Source organism: Canis lupus, chromosome 7 (assembly GCF_003254725.2).
Source record: "Canis lupus dingo isolate Sandy chromosome 7, ASM325472v2, whole genome shotgun sequence".
NCBI lineage: Eukaryota > Metazoa > Chordata > Mammalia > Carnivora > Canidae > Canis > Canis lupus.
The window spans coordinates 56147155-56165676 of NC_064249.1; the positions used below are offsets into that span (position 1 = coordinate 56147155).

The 18522-nt window shown below is 32.7% G+C and overlaps 1 protein-coding gene across 10 annotated transcripts in view; it reads left to right on the forward strand.

Annotated features, from left to right (window-relative positions):
* CCDC178 (coiled-coil domain containing 178) overlaps positions 1 to 18522 on the forward strand; it is a 426023-nt gene that overhangs the window by 48616 nt on the left and 358885 nt on the right. For all 10 annotated transcript variants that reach the window (XR_007412090.1, XR_007412089.1, XM_025429202.3 and 7 more), the window contains 2 exons: positions 3139 to 3278; positions 15440 to 15462. Coding sequence is in view for 8 of the 10 variants with exons in the window: in XM_025429202.3 (XP_025284987.1) it covers positions 3139 to 3278; positions 15440 to 15462 (163 nt within the window). In the remaining 2 variants the exon portion in view is untranslated. The remainder of the gene's footprint in view (positions 1 to 3138; positions 3279 to 15439; positions 15463 to 18522) is intronic.

Genomic DNA, 18522 nt, shown 5'->3' on the forward strand with positions numbered 1-18522 from the left:
ATATTTTCCTTTAATTATGTGAACATATTTTATTTTCCTTACCTTTTTGAGCATGTCTATAATAACTACTTTAAAATTTTTGCTATATCGATGTCTGGGTCAACTTGGTTTCAGTTTCTACTGATTTTTTTTTCTAGACTTTTAAAACACACTTTCTTGTTTCTTTGTATGATTTATTTTATTATTATTTTTTCTTTGTATGATTTAATACTGGATATTTGTATAGTACATTGTGAAGATTCTGGATTCCGCTATCTTTCTCTGAAGAGAATTGATTTTTTTCTAGCAGCAGTTCAGTCTGTCATTTGATGAACTTAAAAGTGGTATATGCTTGGTTTTATGCAAAAGTACAGATATAAATATAATAATTGGGGTGATATACATAAAGTAACCACATATTTGAAGGAAGGATGGGCTGGTGAATAAATTACATAAGTATCACATTCACTGGGCAAGGAGAGTTGGCAGTTTATGAACATAGTTTTTATTTCATTTGTCCACACGATCAGCAGTTATTTTTCTTCACATGGAAGTTTCATGTTGCAGAGCCTCAACAAAACTCAACTGTAGCCTACATCCAGGAAGATCTTACCTCTTAGGCACTGATTCTGAGCAGGGAAGTTAAAGTTGGGCAGATGTTTAAAGAGGATGAAAGTATTGTCTGAGATTAAGTCTTTAAAGACTTAGCCTGGGGTTAAGGGTCCAACTCTTGATTTTAACTTAGGTGCTGATCTCAGGGTCCTGGGATCAGAGGCCTACTTCTCTCTCTGCTTGAGGATTCTCTCTCCTCTGCGCCTGGCTCCCACTCTCCCCCTTCCTCTCAAATAGTAAATAAATCTTAAAAATAATAATAAAAATAAAGACTCACCCTGACCATTTGTGCACAGGCTTCATGGAGAGGATTTCTATCAATATGTTTGACTGAAATCATTATTGTATCATGGAATTTTACAGAAAATGATATTTTAACATCCCACCAACCATTCATTTATTAAATGAGAAATCTGAGGTTAGAGACTGAGTCATTTTAACTTAAGCATAGTTAGTTAACACTCCAGTCAAAAAATGGATGAATGTGGACATCTAGTTTAGTAATCTAGAGCATCTCTTTAAACTGAGTGAAATTAAAAAGAAACAGAAAGGAAAGTTTTAACTTATACTATGCCTATATTAGAATAAAAACAGTGATAATAACTCCTGAGTTCTGTTTCTGTGTTGTGCTACTTATGATGTCATGTCTTTACAGACTTTAGTGCCAATTTTAACTTCATAGTATTTCATTTTCTCCACTTTATCATATGTAAAATGTTAATCCTAAACCATGGGGTGCTATGGAGATTAATTAGCATTCACATAATAGGTTGAGAGTAGCACATGTGGAAAAATGTTAAATGAGTCCTTACTATCCTTGTTTTCTCCACATTTAATGAAGCAAAACAAATGTTTTGAGTATAAGGACAACTGCCTGGTTGTTAAATGTATATTAAAACTTTTATTTCTAAAAAAAAAAAAAAAGAAAAAACTTTCTTATTTCTAGAGGGAAGGGCAGCATGCCCTTATCAAGATAATTGGATAGGAGATCAATATGTAATTTTCATCAGCTTGTTCTTTAGTCCTATGACTAAAGTGGAGGTGAAAATACATATCTATGTATGAACCAAAGAGGAAAGATGGAATATAATACAAAATGTTCATAGCAAGTATGTGTGTTTAGTATAGTCAAAGCAAACCAAGATACATTAGAACATCAGGACTGATATCTTAAAGAAACAGTCAAAATTCAAAAACAAGTGAAAATGTGAAGCATTTGAGATGCCCTGAAATATATTTTTAGGACTGCCTGTCTTTATTTTGCCATCTTTTTAAAAATACGAAAACAACCTTCAAAGTATAGCTTATACTCCAAAGCCAAGGAGATACAATTTCAGTCTCAGCTCTCCACCTACCAGATCTGTGGAAATGGACACATTATATAACTTCTCTAAGCCTTTGTTTCCTCATCTATGAGAAATCAAGATATAAATCCATTTCATCAAATTGTTGTGAGGATTAAATAAAATGTGTAATCAAAGTACTTAGCACAGTTCCATGACTGGAATATATTTTTAGTTCTCAAAAAATGTTAAAAAATATATATGTATATGTAATATATGGGGTAGGGTAAACACTTTATAAGTGAAGGAGATAAGCTATTTTCACAGATTGTGTTTTTGGAGGGGGGTATCATGAGACTTTATTTAAAATATATTTTAAAAATTGCTGTTCAAATGAAGACATTTACGTCTCTTGGTTGGCACTGAAATAAAAAGCACAGTCTGGAGGCAACAGCATAACTTCTATGTTCTTCAAGGTCAGCTGAAATGAGGACATCACATTGTTTTCACTGAGGCACCAAGCCTATTTTGTGTCTTGCATTTAAGATCAGTGATTGCAGCTATAATCCAGCCCAATAGAGTCCTTAGAGGCAAAAGGACTGCAAGTAAGCACTTTGGTGGAGTTTCATGGACAACTTTGCTTGCTTCTGCAACCTTCAGTTGATTCGGGACATGCCAGGATTAGAATCACTGAGGCACATCGGACTGAGTGGATTTTATGATGAGTACAACTTGAATGCTATAGTAGGAACATCAATCATTCTTTGCATGAGACTCCAATTTTCAGAAATGGAAGGTAGAAAATGAGGTTATTATAAGGATGAAGGGGACCTGCTTTTATTATTTTTTTTTTTTCAGCCAGAGAAACTCATGCTGGATTTAAAGAACTTCTTCAGTGCATGAGTGGTTGGATATTATTTACACTGGAAGGTGTGGACTCTCTTTGAAGGGAAAACTTAAAATATATTTCAAAGTCACTTTTTAAGTGATTCAAGAACTATTTAGAAACAATTGGATTGACTGGTTTTCTGTCTTTTTTTAGTTCTTTTTTTTCAATGATTACTTCATGATATTATGGAACACTTCATATAATTATATAATTTTAATATCATTCTATTACTTTCTGAAATATTTATCAATTTATTAACAAAATTTAAAAAGTATTAGTATTAATAAAGCAGAATAATTTTTGCATATTCTCAACATCACACTTTACTATTTTGTATGTACCTGTTAACTAATTCCTGTCTGCTTTATTTTTAAGGGGTGAATAAAGGAATTTACTTTAGCTACCCAAGTCGACGTCAAAGCTGTACTTTAGTAAACATCCCAGCACCATGTGTCAACAAAATGATTTCACACATTGAAGATTTGGAATCTAAAATACAAGAACATTTGAAATGGGTAAGATCTAAAATGCTAACATTTTTGCAAGTTCTATAGAGCCTATAAGGGCTGTTACTTAAAGAATCCAGGGAGTTATTTTTTTAATGATACTTGGACTATTTTATAGAATCTTTGCTCAGTTGTGTAATTTACTAATCTAGACATGTTTTTGTTATTCTCACTTCAGAAAGGTGAAATGACCTTACTAAATAGATTTTTCCCCTACCTGTTTGTTCCTTATCCAGAGGCAATCATGCTAAGTAGTAATTTCCATAAGCCAACTTGACTAGCAAATTAAATAGTATTTACATCGTTTTTAGGGAGACTAAACTGATTAGATGATTAAATGAGTAAATTGGTGTGTAAAAGGACAGCGTGCCCTTTTTAATGAGTTATTTTGTTCTAAAGAAATACTTAATAGGTCTATTGAAAGAGAATGTAATGATTCTGTCTTTTCAACCTGTTTGATTTTATTATTCTTATGGGAGTTCAATCTTGAAATCAATGTAACTTTCAGTTATTTTCAGAAGATGATGCAGTAATGATAAATAACTTCTAATACCTTTATTAAGATTATTCTGAGCCATTAGTACACAATTATATTGACCAAACAGGAGGATAAATCTGTCTATGCTATTTCTCTTCCCTCATCACCATTATTGAATCTAGCTCTGAGAAAGTTCTGAAGGGGCAGTCATGATACTTGATGTAGGGTGATGTCTCCTTCAAGAGGCATTAGAGTGCAGTCCTTAAAATTGCAACCTTTAGAGCAAATGTTCTATGACCTTAGATAAAAACGGACATAATGATATTGTGGACACAGTGCTAGCATATGATATGCACTCAATATTTATTAGTTATTGTTATTTCTATAATATTGTTTATATCATTTTATAGTAGTATTATAGTTATTTATATATATTCTATTTATCTTTGTTTCTTCTTTGGTTCTCCAAACTTTTCAGAAAATGCTTTGTGAGTCATAAGTCTTACAGTATCCTCGGCCTTGAGAAATATTGTTAAGTAGATAGAAGATAATTAATCTTTATTGATTTGATATGCTGTATACTTCACATGTGTTTTAATTAATGATTAGGCATATTTTGTAAGTATTGAAAATAGATTTATAGGTGTTTTAGTAAATAATTCCAATAGCTATGATTGTAATAGCTATACTATAGTAGCTATTTTAACAACTGTAATATTTTTTAAAAAAGATTTTATTTATTTATTCATGAGAGACACAGAGAGAGAGGCAGAGACATAGGCGGAGGGAGAAGTAGGTTCCCTGTGGGGAGCTTGATGTGGAACTTGATCCCAGGACCCTGGGATCACGCCCTGAGCAGAAGGCAGATGTTCAACCATTGAGCCACCCAGGTGCCCCTCAAAACTATTTTTAAATGGTTATTCTTATATCTAATTGGTAGTTGGGGAAATAACAAATAGTTGAGAGACTTTTCAAGATCATAAGATAGAATTGGGATTTGAACACACCATCTGTTATCAAAACCCTTTTTTGTTTTTTGTTTTTTTTTTTACCCAGTCTCAATTAGGCTTCTGAACAATTGATAAACTGTTAAACACTATGGATAATGGGCCAGCTGAAAGATTACCTTTGATAAAATAATTCACAAAGTTTACAAGATATTCTATAGCTTTTCTTCAGAAAAACTGAAAAAAAGAGCTTTTCTCATGTAAATGTGTTATGAAGATGAGCCAGCTGAATAAATAAAAAAGCCTTATGAAGGCCAGCACCAGAGTCACTTGCTTAGTGTTGTCTTCTGGCGTTTAGCTTAGAGCCTAGCCTGATACATAGTAGATGCTCAATAAATATCTGTTGAATGGAAAAATAAATGAGGACCTGAAGCAGAACCTTTCTTTTCTAGATACATCTGAGACACCTATCCACCCAATATAGAAAGAGCTACCACTTACCAAACATCTGCCATTTTCTAGGGGCACTTGGGTGATACAGTCGGTTAAACATCTGACTTGGTTTTGCCTCAGGCCATGTTGGGCTCTGAACTCAGCACAGTGTCTGCTTGAGATTCTCTCTCTCCTTCTACCTCCGCCCTTACCCACTGTGCATGCTCTCTTTCAAATAAATAAATAAATCTTAAAAAAAGGAAAAAAAAAAGTATTTTCTATGTACTTACCAAATATATATTTCTGTATTTGTACTTTACAGAAATCCAACTTTATAGGTGAAAATCCTAACAGGAAAGTCAAGTAATTCATGTATCATCACACAGGTAGTAAGAATTAGAGATGGAATTTGAGTCAAGTTCCTTCTGACTCTAAAGCCCCTTTCAGTTTCTTTTTTATAATCCCTAAGGGCAAAAGAAGGCCTTAATTCTCATTGATGTGGAATGTTAGTATTTTGACAACATGAAATATCCAAGTAACAATGTAAGATAAATATACTTCTAGACTAAAACTGTATAATGAGAATAATGTGTTTACAAGTAAATATACAAATAAACTATTTGAAAGATTAGTTATGAAAATAATGCTCATAACCACTTTTTTAAAAAATCAGGACTTATTTTAGGCTTTTTCTGTTTTCTAAATTTAAAAAAATGATATTTTGCTTTGACTACATATTTAGTAGTTAGACTTGCTAGTGTTGAACTGTTAAGACTATATAGAGTATATTTTACGCTAAATTTTTTTGTATAGGTCATCACAACTATTGACTAGGCTTTTACTATATTTGAATTATTATTTTGGGAATGAAATGGTAGCTACCTATCTTCTTTAAAAGGATGAATTTTTCTTTCTGAATAAACTCATACATAAAAAGAAATTTCCAATACTACTTGGAAAAATGAACTTTTGGTAGTAGTAGTTAGACAACTTTATATTCATTGTCTTTATTGAAAAATTTAAAGAAAATTAAGAAATTGCACTTAAAGGAAATTTTAAAAATAGAGCCTGTGATTTTTTGATAAACAAAAGCTAATAGGATCTGTTATTTCCAAAAAGGTAAATTCATGTGGTTTTTGTGGAAAGATGATGTATTATATTTTCCTGTAGATCATAATTCAGAATTAGTTAAATCTAAGCATAAAATCTAGTTTCAAAGAGTGGGTTACTTGTGTCAGAAGTATAAAAACTTTACAATTATCCTGAGAAAATATCAAATTTTTATAAATGTGCATCTGGATTCATTTTAATAATTCTAGAATACCTGAAAAATGCTGAAAAAGGACATTTCTTCTCAACATTTTTACCATTGAAAAGCATTTTATCCAATGAAAGTTATCAGCTGATTGTACCTTTGGGAGGAGTTTCACATTTTTCAATTTTATTCATTCATTGTCTATAGTCCTAGGCATTGTCTTTGCCTGTTGGGTTTTTCTTGGGGACTGCAAGGGGTGCATTTATGATGGGATTGATGTGAAGTCAAACAGAGAAAGAAAGTGATGTCCTCTGTAGGCCCACAGTTTTTATTTTTTTAATTGCAGTTTTTTCACTTTTGTCTAAGTTGTCAATTATGTTTTTCTATAAGCTGGCTTGATTTTTAAAACAGCTTTATCGATATAACTTACATACAATAAAGTTTGTCATTTACAGTGTACAATTCAGTGGTTTTTAGTGTATTTACCGAGTTGTGTAATCATTACCATAATCACAAAAGACCACATATTGTATGATCCTATTAATGTGAAATGTCCAATATAGGCCAGTCTGTAGAGACAGTAGATTAGTGTCCTAGAGCTGGGGGCTACTATTAGATGGTTGTGAGGTTTCTTTTGGGGATGATGCTTGTTTGTTTTTAGTCAGGATCATCTTAATCTTTTATTAGATAAAGCTCTGTAAGTAATTGTAAAGCTGTCATCTACCTTGGTATGGACTGCATTAAATGAGTGAAAGATCAATCTTTTTGGATCAACCATTATGGTTTGTTTGCCAGTTAAATCACGGTGGTTTCCATATTTATAGTCAGAATGAATACTGTAAAGCCTGTGATTAGCAGAGATGAATCTACCATCAGCTTTCCATGCATTTATAGCAGTTTAATTGTAATTTTGAATTTTGAAAAGAAAATTCTCCAAAGTAGAGTTACTGTGAACACTTTCTGTATCTTTTTGCAAAGAACGAGAAAATATGGAAATATAATGGAAATAATTACCTTCATATATCCCCATTACAAGTAAAAGATTTTGTTTTATTTTTCTTCTACCTGTTTTTTCTAGACTGCCTATAGATGACTTTAATTTGAAGTGATCTCTACTGCATTGAAAATTCTTTCTTCATTTAACCAATACAAATCATTAAAATGTTACCATGATTTGAAAGAATTACATAGAAAGTATTTAGAAATCATTCTTTAAAATATATAAATAATTTATTGTACAAAATAACAATATTTTATCAATAATAGTGATAAAGCTAATGTTGATTAGGTACCTACTATATATTCTAGGCTGTATTAAACAATTAATGCAAATGATTTCATTGAAACCTCATGGAAACCTTGTGAATTAGAAACTGCCATTATCCCAAGTTACAGATGAGGAAACTGATTCCAGAGGTTGACTTCTCCCAACATTACATAGTCAATGGCAGAGCTAGCATCCAGACAGGTGTCTGAGATCTTAGAACATCCTATTTTCCACCATGCTGTATCATCGATTCCTGAGAGTATGTGAGCTATGAGGACCAAAAAGATGTTTGTTAAAATACTTGTAATTCCAGTTGTTAACTTTTTGCTGTGCTTAAACCATTTTATATTTGTTTTCAATTCTGAAAGGTAATATTTAATCATCTGACTCTACTGATATCTTGAGTTCTCTAATTCTGTTAATTCTATTGTATTTCATTTGAAACTTAAGGACACTTCAAATCCTGGAATATCCATTATTTTCCTTCCTAGCATCTCCATTTTCCTTTACTTCCTTGACAAATGGATTTGTCTCTTAAAACACTAATTGGTATATCTGTTTTTCTTACTTTTTTATCCTACTATCCTTCTAGTCTGACATCTCTGATGAGCTCTCTCTGATGGTTTGCCATCTCTACTCCTACACCTTAGGCTGCTAAATAGTGCCGGAGAAAAATTACACAATAATCCCAATTTGAGATGTTATACATTTATTGTTTCCAACCTCAATGGAACCTATAATAGTGTTTTGAAATTATTCTGTTTGTCAACCAGAATTTTCTCTAGTATTCTCTGGTGGCTACTCATGCTTCTTTTGCTCAGATCTACAAATCTTCTACCTTACTACCATTCATCTCCTACTTCCTAAAGAAAATAGGAGGTATAATAACAGAAATGCTTAAAACTCTTGTTATCCCACTTATAAATATCCTTGTCCACAAATATTATTCCTTTGGTCCTTCCATGGAAAATTTCCTTCCCCCATCATTGGCTTCTTCCCACATCTGCATTCCATCTTCAGCTTTTTAAGGATCTTGTTCCATGAGGTGTTTGTATTCATCTTCCAAATTTCTTCTTTTTTTTTTTTTGCCCCTTGTCTCATTTCTGTTAAAATTTAAAATATTTGTTTCTCCTGTTTTTAAGAAAAAAATTTTTAGTCCCATACATACCTTTAAATATATCCTTTTTTTTTTGTCTTTTTTCCTGTTTTACTTAACATCTGAAAAGGGTTGCCTAAATTTAGTATTTGTTTCCTCACCTCCCAGTTACTCACTTATTCATTATAATCTGGATTTGGTCCTTATTACTCTAATGAAAATATCTTCAGAAGAATGAATCATTGTTCCTTATTACTCTAATGAAAATATCTTCAGAAAAATAAATCATTGTTTTTTCTGTATATTGGTATATATATATATATATGTTTATATATATATATGAATTGTATGAATTGGTATATATACATATATTGGTATATATATATGAATTGGTATATACACACACACACAATACTGTTACTCTGTCTCTCTCTAAAACTTTGTGGCTAAAACAAGCATTTATTTGGTTATCATTGAGCATTTCTTCTGTGTTCAGCTGGGCAATTTTGTAAGATCTTGCTTGGGGCCAATCATGTGCATGTACACATCTGCTAACTTAGCTAGAAATGCTGATTAAGATGGCCTCACACCCATCTCTGGGACAGTGTTCTAGGAGTACATATCCCAATGGGAATACTAATACTCATAATCAATACTTCTGTTAATGCAGTAGAGTATTAAGACAAGAATGCCAGGAGATGTGATTCTTTAGGGAAAATTTGTGTAGCAATCTATCAGTCCATTGGCAACATGATTAATAACCCATCCAATTGAAGACTATAATCACCAACTCTCCAAAAGTTTTATTCTATTATTCTATTATGGTATCAGAGACCGTGATTATGTTTTGTAGCAGATCTGATACAGATGAAGTTTTCTGGTTTCAGTTTCTTCTGACCTAGGGATCTATGAATTAAACAATATTAAATACTTCTGCACACTTAGCAAACGGTGAAGCATGGACAAAGCTATCACAATAAACACTGTTATTCAAAAAGGGGGGGAAAAAAAGGGGAGAAATTAAAGACATAACTTTCACTGGTGCCCAAAATTCTGAAATTTATGAGGGCACATGGTGTTAGGTCTAGCAACATGTAAGTGTAAGAAATAAATCTTGATTAGAACTCAGTTCTGCTTTCTGAAGATAGTTCCCTAATTTGTGGTTCTTCTTGTCTCTGCTTTATTCTCTGAGCTCTTGGTTCTGAGAAGTACTTATATTTCCATAAGAAATAGACCTGAGTAACTATCCCAAACCTTTTTTCTGTATTAGTTTGTTCAGACTGTCAAAAAATACAACAGACTGGAATACATAGACAAAGGGTTATTTTCTCACAGTTCTAATGGCTGGAAGTCCAAAATCAAGGTGCTGTCACAGTTGACAATACTGAGGATTCTCTTCCTGGCTTGTAAACAGCTGTGTTTGTTCTCACATGGCCTTTCTTCTGTGCCCAGATGGTGAGAGAGCGAGCTCTGGTATCTTTTCATCTTCTAAATAAGAACACTAGTTTTATTGGATTAGGACCCCATCCTATGACTTCATTTAACTTTAATTATCTCCTCAAAGCTCTTATCTTCAAATACAGTCACATTAGAGATTAGAGTTTCAGCATATGAATTTTAGGAGGACACAATTTCATCTATAACACTGCCATAAATTGGAATTGTCTTTGCATTTTAAATCTTGATTTTTAGTCCAAAATGTTACAATTCCCATAAGAACTTTGGGGTTTCATATTAATTAATCTGATTGGGTTTACCCTCATATCTCAAAAGCTATGATCATATTATTTTTTTCTTTAACATCATTTATTTTATTTTTTAAAGATTTTATTTATTCATGAGACACACACACACAAAGAGAGAGAGAGAGAGAGAGAGACAAAGGCAGAGAAAAGGCAGAGGGAGAAGCAGGCTCCATGCAGGGAGCCCAATGTGGGACTCAATCCCAGGACTCCAGGATCACGCCCTGAGCAGAAGGCAGGCGCCAAACTGCTGAGCCACCCAGGGATCCCAATTTACTTTCGTTTAGTTCAGCCATTTTTATGTTCTCCTAAATAGTATTGTTTTATTAAAATAAACATTTTAGAACAGTTCAAGACTTACGGAAAAATTGAGAAGATAATACAGAGATTTCATATATACTCTTGACCACATTTTCCCTATTTTAACATCTTACATTAGGATAGTACATTTGTTACAATTAAAGAATCAATATTGATGCATCATTGCTAATTAAAGTCCATATTTTATTCCAATTTTCTTAATTGTTTTAATTGAGATAAAATTTGTGTCTAGAACATGAAGTCTATTTGAGAAATATACAATTAATGTGGCATCTTGAAGATAAAGCTTAATTAAAACATTTTGAAGAACAATTGGCAAAATTGGAAGAAGCTAATGCAAAGCTTCCAACAGACGTAGACTATATGAATATATGATATGCAAACATTTTCTTTGTGTAGGTTGTGTTTCACTTTCTTTATAATGTCCCTTGGTGTATAAAAGTTTTTAATTTTGATGAAGTTCAGTTTCTCATTTTTTTCTTTTGTTGCTTATGCTTTTGGTGTTAGGTCTAAGAATTGCAAACTCCCAAGTCATGTTTTATTCTAGAAGTTTTATGGTTTTAGCACTTATATTTAAGTCCGAAAATTTTTGTACATAGGCAGCATGTATATTCTTGTGATCAAGGTAAGATAATGGGGTATTAAAAATGGCTCTTTGTCCTTTATACCTCCTTCCATTACAGGCAAACTTTATTCTCCCAACCCTTAAATATTGACTGGATTTGGTATTTGCATTGAACAATAGATGTATCAGAAGAAATATACAACTTCTAAGCAAAGTCTCAAGAGACCTTGAAGCCTCTGCTGTCACTTTCTTGTTCCTCTAAGCTTCCCCTGTAAAAAAGCCTAATTGATATAGCCTCCTTGACGATGAATGACAAAATAGAGAGGGGCGCAACCTGTAGCCAGCACAAACCACCAGATTTGTGAGTGAGGCTGTCTTGGCCTACCTGTCCTACTCAAGCTGCCAGATGACTGATTAGTTTGAGATCACATTAGTTACCTCAGACAATACCAAGAAACTCATGTCCCTTCAGCATTCTGCTCTAGCTTTGATTATCTCTAACTTCTGGGCCTTAATCTATGAAATTTCTGTTAGAAAAGTATTATATAAAGTCCTAATTATTAATTAGTTTAGGAACTAATAATATAATCATTGAATGCTCATTCTCTTCTCTGCCTGTTTAGTTCTGTGCATTTTCTTTGAGTTTATTTGTATTTTTCTTATAGACCTGTAGGAACAAATTACTATCTTTAGTTTGTTATATATATTTTAAACTTATCCTCTCAGTTTGACTTTTTACTTTTTGATATCTATTAGTTAAAGTAAGTTTTTAATTTTAATGTACTTACATTTATCACTTTCCCTTTATTTTAAATGTTTTGCATCTTGTTTAAGAACTCTTTCCATACTGCAGAGTCCTAAAATTTTTCTTATATTTCTTCTGAAATAGTAAATATTTTTGCTTAAGATTTATTTTTTAAACAATGTGGAATTGCTTTATGTGTATGTGTGTGTGTATACACAGAGAATGGAATAGGTCGTTATTTTCATTCATAAAAATATGAAAAATTATTTTTTGTAACATTAATTTTATTGGAAAAACCAGTCATTTCTTAGAAATCAGCTGTGCATTATCTATCATATATCAAATTTTCATATATAATTGTATCTATTCCTGACTCCATTATTCTGCTGGTTATTTTTATTTCTCTGTTACAATACCTTATTTTACTAAACATGCTTCATAATATGTTTCAGTATCCGCTATGGTAGTTCCCTCTTTTTTTCTTTTTTTTACTTCTTTGGTTATTCTTGGTACATACAAATTTTAGAATACACTCGTCATATTACATGGAAAACCCATTGGGATTTCAAACAACTGCATTTTTTAAACTTTGTAGATGAATTTAATCTCTTCAAAAGTTTTTTTAGATCCCAATAAATCTATTATACTGTTAACACAAGAAAAGTTCAGTAGTGTAGCAAATACTGAAACTAGTTTAGAGGGGAGGTCTAAATATAAGGTAATGAGGGACATGGGCAAATTTATGAAAACATAATGTAAGTTTAATGTTAAATTACTGTTTTTTACATATTAATATATTTAACATATATTTGTGTATATGTAATTGTATGTACATGTTCATAGATATGGCTAAAATATATATATAGATCAGTTGGCATGCATAAATTGAGCATTCTATGCTTTCTGCCCATTCAAATTTAATTTTCTATTAATTTCTGTTCATACAGTTTTCCCAAAAATTTTTTTGTATTTGTTATTTTTTATATATGTATAGAAGCATTTTAATCTCTTCTATCTCATTTTCTCTCTTCTTCTGTTCGTTACAGTTTTTTTTTTTCTGCTTGTACTAATTTTTAACTTATTTATAGTATTCTTTCATAGGGAAATTTGTATGTAAAATGAATCCATTATCTGACAAATTTTGTATTGTTTAACAAAATTTTCCTCATATCAAGATTATTAAAATGTTTTCTTATTTTCAATACTTCTTTTTTTATACTTTGGCTTTTTTACATCTGAAGTTTACCATTTTATGGCATGAGGCACATACTTTACCTCTTCTAAATAATTGTTTAAATTACCCTAATATCATTCATTGTCTTGTCTAACTCCTTTTGATTTGTAATGTAAATTTTACAATAAACTAAATTCTCATTCATATAGGTAATGAAATGATTACTTATTTCAGTCCTTTTCATATTTGGATAACATTCTTAAACTTCATCTTTCTTTTTTTAATATTTTGGAGAAATATATATGTGTGTATATATATATATGTCTTGAATTTTTTATTATATTCACTTCTGTGCATCCCAGCATTTCTGTTATATCTTTAGTAAATTCTCTTGTTTTTTATGTTCTTAATTATTCCTCAAATATTTGTATACTCTTTTTTATTTTTTGTATTTATAAATGATGGACCAGACTGATTACTGGTTGTAAGCATAAGTTTTTACTGGCTTTGTTGTTGTTGTTGCTGTTATTTTTTTTTTTTTTTTTTTTTTTTTTATTTATGATAGTCACAGAGAGAGAGAGAGAGGCAGAGACACAGGCAGAGGGAGAAGCAGGCTCCATGCACCGGTAGCCCTATGTGGGATTCGATCCCGGGTCTCCAGGATCACGCCCTGGGCCAAAGGCAGGCGCTAAACCGCTGCGCCACCCAGGGATCCCTGTTATTTGTTTTTTTAGCAGCTTTCAGAGCCTGCTTACATCAAAGACTTTTATCCAGTATATAAAAATTTATACTGGAGTTCTTTGTAAAAAGGAGGTAATGTGTTTAGGCAGCTTTTTAATTTAAATAAGTGTACATTTGAGTTTGTTGTAACTCCTTAAAATATTTTCATGCATTGATGCACCAGCTTTTTTTTTTTTTTTTCTTACACACTAGTTTCTTTCTATGTGAGATTCTGCTAGTTAGGTAGGTTCTGTTTTGTTTCTCTCTAGAACCACAGCTTCCATTCTTAGCCTTTCTGTCTTAGATGGGTCTCCAGTGTGGCCAGAGAGGTCTTCTCATGGCGTGACAAGAAGGCATCTACTTGATATGCTTGCTAGTTATAAGGGTGCATTCACCTTATGAAAATTCCCCAGGCTGTCCATTTATGAGATGTGGACCTTACTTTAGGTATCTTATACTTTACTAAAAATATTTTTTGCAAAAAAAACCCAAAAATACAAAAAAAAAAAAAAAACCCAAAACGAAACAAAAAAAAACAACTTCTCAGCCATGTGTTCTAGATTTTGAGAATGGAAAGCAATGACTTGTCTGCTTCACCACAGGCAGGCCTTCAGTTTTTTACTTTGATTATCACCTACTTATTATTACATACATTCATGTGCTCCACAGAGAAGCCTTTTACCTCTCCTGAAATGGTTTTCATTTTTTCTTCTGAGTTATATTTTTCTTTGCTTTATTTTCACTGATAATCCATCTGATTTCTTTCTATCTGGAATTGTATAATATATGTTACAATGATTTTATTGACATATATTTTTCTCCAGAAATATTGGTATGACATGGGAATTGAAAAGAAGTAATCATGTGTGCCCAACCTAACATCTGGAATTAGGGATTATCTAAGAAACCCATAAAATTATAACTGTGTATTCCTTGTGTTTTTGGTATTTTGTGTCACTAATGGCCCAGGATACTCTGAGAATATATCTGTAGATCATGACTCCTACCATAGAGTTTATAGTCTAAAATAAAAGAGGGACACTATGGGAAACCAAATATTTGTGATCTTACCCGAGTGTTTTCCATTCTTTGGTTATGTATTAAAATTTAATGGATATAAAGTGCCTCTGATTATATGGAAAGTCTTTTGGGAATAAGTGGCATTGAACAGGCTTTTGATGAAGGAATGAGATTTGGAAACACAGATGAAGGTAGGAACAATTAGGTGGGGATAATAATGAAAGGACTAGGTAGTAGAAATGTATATATCTGTTTTAGAAATAGCAGAACATCGTTTGACAAAAGTATAATGGGGTATGTAAAGTAGTACTTAGAGTTCTATCAGTGATTTCAAATATAAGCTAAGTCTACTATTATTTTTTGAGATATTTAAAGTTTGATTCTTATTGAGATCTTTTATTTTGACAGTTTGAAACTTCTTTTGAAGAATGGTAAGCACCTTTCATTCTTTTAAAATTGTTTTATGTTTACATTTTAATGACTAAGGTGCTGTATGTGAGTTTTATTGCAAAATAAACAGGAAATTAAAAGCAGAATTTTCATATTTGATATTAAAATGTATTTTTTGAAAATATAAGAACTATGATATTACTGTAAATGGTAAAATAGGGATCTCTGGGGCTCTGTCCCACCACAAGAAAAGGTTGGCAAACATTGGTCAGAATTGTAGAAATCTGAATTTAGTAAAAGACAACAACTAGGGGAAAAGTTAATGAAGAGTCTGTTGCATTGTATTAGGAGAGCACTGTGGTACTATAAATCGCACACTTGCCATCCTCTAGCCCCCAGATCAGTGTTGGCCATGAGGAGAGCAGTGTGTATTTGTGGTGCAGATTGCTAGTGCCAGAAAAAACAATATGGACCTTATTCTCAGAGAATTGTGTTTCAGTGTTTTGACCTGTCTGATGGGTTTTCAAAGAACCAGCACAAAGGCTTGTCTTTGTTTTGCCTGACTTTGAGCAATCACTCAGCTGGAACCACTTAGAGGCAGTGTTTACTGAAAGCCTTTAAAGGCATAGTCTTGCCACCACGTCTGCAGCTGTGAATTAACATTTGAGATAAACATTAGACAGACCAAAATGCCTGGAAAAGAAGAGATACATAGGGGAAAAAAGGGCTTTCAAAGCTCTTATATATCCTGGAGAATCAAGAAGGGCATGCATATGACTAAGCTAGGCACATATTCAGGGAAGACCCAAGAAAACCCTGATCTTTTATCTCTGGCTGACCTTAGGGTCTGTGTGGGCAACAATTAAAACTAGAAGCAGAGTTGTAAACAGCCTGGGTAAGCATTGAAGGAATACTTCAACACAGAGTTAGTCTGCTAAAACTAGAAGAGTGTTTTTTTTTTTTCTTTTCCTTTTCCCTTTTCCTTCCTTTCCTTCCCCTTCTTTCCTTTTTTTTTTTTTTTTAATTTTGACTCCAAGTACTTAAGATACCTGAACAAAACATGAGTTTACCAGTAAGCTAATGAAACACTTATTTTAGTTGCCACACATGACAAAGAATACAGGCATTACAAAATGTATTTGGAACTACTAAACAAAGAAACAACAACCCACAATAAGTAGCAACAACAGACCCAACAGAGGGAAAGTTATCTTATTTCCATTTCACATTAAACTATTTAAAATGTCCAGTTTTCTACAAAAATTATGAAACAGGCAAAGAAAAAAAGTCTGTCTCACTAACAAGGGGAAAAAAGAAAAAGAAAATTTTTAAAAATGGCCCTAAGAAAGCTTAAATGTTGAACTCATTAGACAATAATTAATTATCTTAAATAGTCTCAAAGAGGTAAAGGAAACTATGGACAGTTAAAACCAGGAGACTATTGTCTCAACAAATTAGGATGATCAATAAAGAAATAGATGTTATAAAAAAGAACCAAGTAGATATTCTGGAGCTGAAAAGTATAATAACTGGATGAAAAATTAATTAGAGATGTTCATCAATAGATTTCAACAGGCAGAGGAAAGAATCAGTGAACTTGAAAATAGGTCAATTGAGATTATTCAGGTTGAGGAGCAGAAAGACAAAAGAATGAAGTAAAATGAACTAATAGATCTGAAGGATACCATCACAAAAACAAATATATGCATAGTGGGAGTTCAAGTATAATGAGGAAGAGAAAAGGGGGAGAAGGAATATTTGAAGAAACATTGGCTAAAACTCCCCAAATTTCATAAAAGACGTGAATTTATACTTTTACTAAACTCAGTGAACTCTAAGCAGGATAAACTCAGAGATCCACGTGTTATGGTCAAATCATTGAAAGCCTGGGACAAAGAGTATCTGGAAAGCAGTGAGGGGGAAGCCTGGGTGGCCCAGTGGTTTAGTGCCGCCTTCAGCCCAGGGCGTGATCCTGGAGACCTGGGATCAAGTCCCACGTCGGGTTCCCTGCATGGAGCCTGCTTCTCCCTCTGCCTGTGTCTCTGCCTCTCTCTCCCTCTGTGTGTCTCATGAATAAATAAATAAAATATTAAAAAAAAAAAAAAAGAAAGAAAGCAGTGAGAGAAGTGACTCATTATGAGTAAGGGATCCTCAATAAAAATAACAGCCAGGGGTCACCTGGGTGGCTCAGTTGGTTAAGTATCTGCCTTTGGCTCAGGTCATGGTCTCAGGGTCCTGGAATCGAGTCCCGCATTAGGCTCCCTGCTTAATAGGGAGTCGGCTCCTTCCTCTTCCTCTGCTCTTCCCCCTGCTCATGCTCTTTCTCTCTCAAACCAATATGTAAGATACTTCAAAAAATAATAGTTTATCATCAGAAATTATGGAGGTCAAGGATACCTCGATGGCTCAGATGGTTAAGAATCTGCCTCCACCTCAGGTCCTGGAATTGAGCCCTGAATTGGGCTCTCTGCTCAACAGAGAGTCTGCTTCCTCTCCCTCTGTACTCTCTCTTTCTCTCTCAAGTAGATAAATAAAATCTTAAAAAATAAAAGGAATTATGGAGGCAAACATCCAGTGGAATGACACATTTAAAGTCCTGGGAGAAAAAACAAAACAAAACACCTCAAACAGGAATTCTGAATCTTGGAAAAATATCCTTTAAAAAAAAGGAGAAATTAAGATATTTCCAGATAAACAAAAATTGAGGGGATCGATCTCTAGCAGACTGTTCTATCAGAAATCCTAAAGGTAGTCTTTTAGGCAGAAATGAAAGGACACTAGACAATAACTTGAAACCATATGAAGAAATAAACAGTAAAGTAGCTTCAAAGATAGAAAATTCAGTGTGGTTGCATTTTTATTTTGCATCTCTTTTATTTTTCTATATAATTTTTAAATGGATAAAATTATAAATCTATATTAATGGGCACACAATGCATACATATATAATTTGTAAAAATGACAACATAAAGGGAGGGAGCAGAGGTGTAATGGAACAGAGGTTTTTTTAGTAATACTACTGAAACTACGCTGATTTTAATTCAAACTTAATTTTTGGAAGTTAAGATGATAATTATAGTCTCTAGTGAACCACTAAGAAA